Source organism: Chelmon rostratus, chromosome 16 (assembly GCF_017976325.1).
Source record: "Chelmon rostratus isolate fCheRos1 chromosome 16, fCheRos1.pri, whole genome shotgun sequence".
Taxonomy (NCBI): Eukaryota; Metazoa; Chordata; class Actinopteri; order Chaetodontiformes; family Chaetodontidae; genus Chelmon; species Chelmon rostratus.
In genome coordinates, this window is record NC_055673.1 from 487,501 (window position 1) to 492,500 (window position 5,000).

The 5,000-nt window shown below is 44.2% G+C and overlaps 1 protein-coding gene across 1 annotated transcript in view; it reads right to left on the bottom strand.

Moving 5' to 3' along the window:
* si:ch211-191i18.2 (uncharacterized protein LOC564095 homolog) overlaps positions 1-3,046 on the bottom strand; it is a 9,952-nt gene extending 6,906 nt beyond the window's left edge. The window contains exon 1 of the mRNA XM_041954784.1: positions 2,928-3,046. Within this exon, the coding sequence (XP_041810718.1) occupies positions 2,928-2,988 (61 nt within the window). The 5' untranslated portion in view covers positions 2,989-3,046. The remainder of the gene's footprint in view (positions 1-2,927) is intronic.
* Between the last annotated feature and the right edge of the window lie 1,954 nt (positions 3,047-5,000).

The following is a 5,000-nucleotide window of genomic DNA, read 5'->3' on the forward strand; positions in this document are numbered from 1 at the left end:
TAATGAAGCAGGAAAGGGAGAAGGAGGACGAGAGGAGGAAAAAGAAACACAAGGAAAGGAGGAAAAAGAAGACTGGAGAAGAAGAAATGGGGAAGGAAAGGAAATAGAGGAGACGAGGGGAGGAAAAGGAGGAGAGGATGGAGTAGAAGATTGGAATGAAAGAAAAAGAAAAAGGAGGAAAGGAAAGGAAAAAAGAGAATGAAGGTGAAAAGAAAGGAAAGGAAAGAAGGAAAGCAAAGGAAACATCAGAGCAGTAGAAAAGAAAAAGGAAACAAAGGAGGAAGGGAAATGAGAGAGAAGGAAAGGAACCAAGTAGAGGAGAGTGAAGAAAATCAAAGTGTGGGGGGTCAGTAACATTGTGGGGGCGTTTGTTGGCTCAGTCACATGATTCTCAGACACATTACAAAAAACAGCTGTTCAACACACTAAAGATTAAACTGAAGCTTTAACTCTGCTGGCTTAACTGCTGGGTTAACTTCTGGTTTAACTCTGCTGGTTTAACTCTGCTGGTTTAACTTCTGGTTTAACTGCTGGTTTAACTCTGCAGGTTTAACTGCTGGTTTAACTCTGCTGGTTTAACTTCTGGTTTAACTCTGCTGGTTTAACTCTGCAGGTTTAACTCTGCTGGTTTAACTTCTGGTTTAACTGCTGGTTTAACTCTGCTGGTTTGACTTCTGGTTTAACTCTGCTTGTTTAACTGCTGGTTCAACTCTGCTGGTTTAACTCTGCAGGTTTAACTCTGCAGGTTTAACTCTGCAGGTTTAACTGCTGGTTTAACTCTGCTGGTTTAACTGCTGGTTTAACTCTGCTGGTTTAACTGCAGGTTTAACTCTGCAGGTTTAATTCTGCAGGTTTAATTCTGCAGGTTCAACTCTGCAGGTTTAACTCTGCAGGTTTAATTCTGCAGGTTCAACTCTGCAGGTTTAACTCTGCAGGTTCAACTCTGCTGGTTCAACTCTGATAGCTTAACTCTGCTGGTTCAACTGTTGGTTTAACTGCAGGTTTAACTCTGCAGGTTTAACTGCAGGTTTAACTCTGCAGGTTTAACTTCAGGTTTAACTCTGCTGGTTTAACTGCAGGTTTAACTCTGCAGGTTTAACTCTGATAGTTTAACTCTGCTGGTTCAACTCTGCTGGTTCAACTCTGCTGGTTTAACTCTGCTAGTTTAACTCTGCTGGTTTAACTCTACAGGTTCAACTCTGCAGGTTTAACTGCTGGTTTAACTCTGCAGGTTAAACTGCTGGCTTAACTCTGCTGGTTTAACTCTGCTGGTTCAACTCTCCTGGTTTAACTCTGCTAGTTTAACTCTGCTGGTTTAACTGCTGGTTTAACTCTGCTGGTTTAACTCTGCAGGTTCAACTCTGCTGGTTTAACTGCTGGTTTATCTGCTGGTTTAACTCTGCAGGTTTAACTGTTCTGGTTTTATGCAGGTTTAACTCTGCTGGTTTAACTCTGCAGGTTTAACTCTGCAGGTTTAACTGTTCTGGTTTTATGCAGGTTTAACTCTACTGGTTCAACTCTGCTGGTTCAACTGTTGGTTTAACTGCAGGTTTAACTCTGCAGGTTTAACTTCAGGTTTAACTCTGCTGGTTTAACTGCAGGTTTAACTCTGCAGGTTTAACTCTGATAGTTTAACTCTGCTGGTTCAACTCTGCTGGTTTAACTCTGCTGGTTTAACTCTGCTGGTTTAACTCTGCTGGTTCAACTCTGCTGGTTTAACTGCTGGTTTAACTCTGCTGGTTTAACTCTGCTGGTTTAACTCTGCAGGTTTAACTCTGCAGGTTTAACTCTGCAGGTTCAACTCTGCAGGTTTAACTGCTGGTTTAACTCTGCAGGTTTAACTCTGCAGGTTTAACTCTGCAGGTTTAACTCTGCTGGTTAAACTGCTGGTTTAACTCTGCTGGTTTAACTCTGCTGGTATAACTCTGCAGGTTTAACTCTGCTGGTATAACTCTGCAGGTTTAACTCTGCAGGTTTAACTGCTGGTTTACCTCTGCTGGTTTAACTCTGCAGGTTTAACTCTGCAGGTTTAACTGCTGGTTCAACTCTGCAGGTTTAACTCTGCTGGTTTAACTGCTGGTTTAACTCTGCTGGTTCAACTCTGCTGGTTTAACTCTGCTGGTTTAACTCTGCTGGTTTAACTCTGCTGGTTCAACTCTGCTGGTTTAACTGCTGGTTTAACTCTGCTGGTTCAACTCTGCTGGTTTAACTGCTGGTTTAACTCTGCAGGTTTAACTCTGCAGGTTTAACTCTGCAGGTTCAACTCTGCAGGTTTAACTGCTGGTTTAACTCTGCAGGTTTAACTGCTGGTTTATCTCTGCTGGTTTAACTCTGCAGGTTCAACTCTGCAGGTTTAACTCTGCAGGTTTAACTCTGCAGGTTCAACTCTGCAGGTTTAACTCTGCAGGTTTAACTGCTGGTTTAACTCTGCAGGTTTAACTGCTGGTTTAACTCTGCAGGTTTAACTCTGCAGGTTTAACTGCTGGTTTAACTCTGCAGGTTTAACTCTGCAGGTTTAACTGCTGGTTTAACTCTGCAGGTTTAACTCTGCAGGTTTAACTCTGCTGGTTTAACTGCTTCATATTTATCAGAGAGGATTTCACTAAATGTTGAAATGCTCCTTTAATCGTTAATCAAGTTTAAACTAAACTTTTATGAAAGAGAGGAAGACCTCCAACATGGCTGCCTGTGTGTGTGTGTGTGTGTGTGTGTGTGTGTGTGTGTGTGTGTGTACATGTTACGGTTTAACAGTAAAATAAATTCACCATAACAGACACACACACATACACACACATGCACACACACACACACACACACACATGCTCACACACACACACACAGTGTACAGGAAGTTAAACAGCTGCAACACACACACAGATGACATGAAGAAGATGTGAAACACACACAGAGACAGTGTGAGGACTCACCAGCAGTCAGCAGGAGGATCAGGGGGGCTCCGCTCAGACACACCGACAGAAAACTGAACATGATTCAACCAATGAATGAACGAGAGGGACACAAAGAGACACAGAGACATGTGATGGTCCTCATCGACTGAGCTGTGAATGAACATGAACAGACGGAGAGAGAGAAAAGGGGAGGAGAGAGGGAGGAGGAGGAGCAGGAGGAGCAGGGGGGGGGGGGGCGTTCTGGTTTTCCTGCCAAGTTTGTTCCCCAATGCCAAACATGAGCAGAGAGAGACAGAGAGAGAGACAGAGAGAGACAGAGAGAGAGACAGACAGACAGACAGAGAGAGAGAGAGAGACAGACAGACAGAGAGAGACAGAGAGAGAGACAGAGAGAGAGAGAGAGACACAGCGAGAGACAGAGAGACAGAGAGAGAGACAGAGACAGAGAGAGAGACAGAGAGAGAGACAGAGAGAGAGAGAGACAGAGAGAGAGAGAGACAGAGACAGAGACAGAGAGAGACAGAGACAGAGACAGAGAGACAGTCAGGGGTTTCTTATTGGTTCTTGTGTTCCACAGTTTCTACTAACTTTAGTCACATGATGAACAACGACCTCGTCCTCTCGCTGTATGGTCCTGTTTAAGTCCTGATCCGGTCCAGTCCTGGTTCTGCTGATCCGGTCCAGTCCTGGTTCTGCTGATCCGATCCAGTCCTCGTTCTGCTGCTTGAAGAACCAGGTCTAGATTCAGGACTTCTGCTGCTGATCTCTGATTGTTTTCTGATGATCGATAATTGAACCTCTTTAATTTTAATTTTTACATTTTAACAACATCAGACAGGAAGTTAGCGGCTCCTGTTCAGCTGATCTGAGAGCAGCTGAGGAGCTCACAGTAAGAACTGATGATGAGGAGGACGATGAAGGGTTAAACTCTTCAGTCTTCTTCCTCTCGTGTTGCTTGTATCACAGCTGGATGTCAAACAATAGACTTTGTTCAAGAGTCTGTTTTCTATTTTCAGCCTCAGGGAAATACGCCTCATGGTGACATCATCGGTGATGTCATGCGGGGCCAAATATGGATCAGGTTTCGATGATCAGTATTTGACAGGAAGCATTTCCATCAGTCCATCAGCAGAAGCGCTGCGTGTTATTAAAGAGCGGCTGCTGGGAGGTGTGGAAGGACTGGGAATCAGGGCTTTATGGGACTGGGAGCCTCTGAGGAGCCGTGGGTTCATTTTACTGTCCGATGATTCAGTCAAATATTCTGATTTAAAATATTTAATGTACACGTCTTTCCTATAGCATAAAATGGAAGGAATCGAGAACAAATACCTCAAAGTTGCACTTGAGTAAATGCACTTCCTGCTGAACATGAACACGCTGCAGCCGCAGGTCATTTTCCTGCAGAAGGACGACTTTTATTTTGAAATTTGCTGTGTTTTATTCTGGTTAAACCTTCATCACTGCCGCAGTTTCTTCTTCATTCATTTATTTCTGACGGTTGAGCAGAAAGACGTCGTCAGTCCTCCGCCGTGAACGTCTCTTTTTTATTGAAAGTGGTTCCTCTTCCTCACAGCGGGAGGAAGAGAGTCATTAGCAACCATTAGCATCTGTCTGAGTAGCATTAGCATGTCAGCATGGAGGCAGCAGGAGGAAGCTTCAGCTGCTCGTCACAGCAGATCTTCACACCTCTCGAGAAAGAAACGTGTCTAACTCGACTCTGAACAGCTCTTCATTCATTCAACCTTTATTTAAACCCACAGCAGGAACAGTGGACCCGTCGGTCCTCGTGCTTTTAAACTGAGCCTCAGGTGAGGTTTTAATGTTCCACATTGTTTCGCTGTGACTGTGGGAGCGGTTTAACGAGGAAGAGCTGTTGCTTCGCACCGTCAGAGTTGTCCAGCCAATCAGACGAGCAGAAATGTCAGCATATTAGATGTGTGAAAGAGAGTTTTTATTTAATCTGAGAGATAAAACCTCCAAATCTCTGATAATGACGGTCCTGGTTCAGCGTAATCCGGCTGATCTGAAGCCAAAACACCCACACAGTCTCTCCAGAACTGATCTGTGATCTGTTGTAATCCAGTCGTTTGT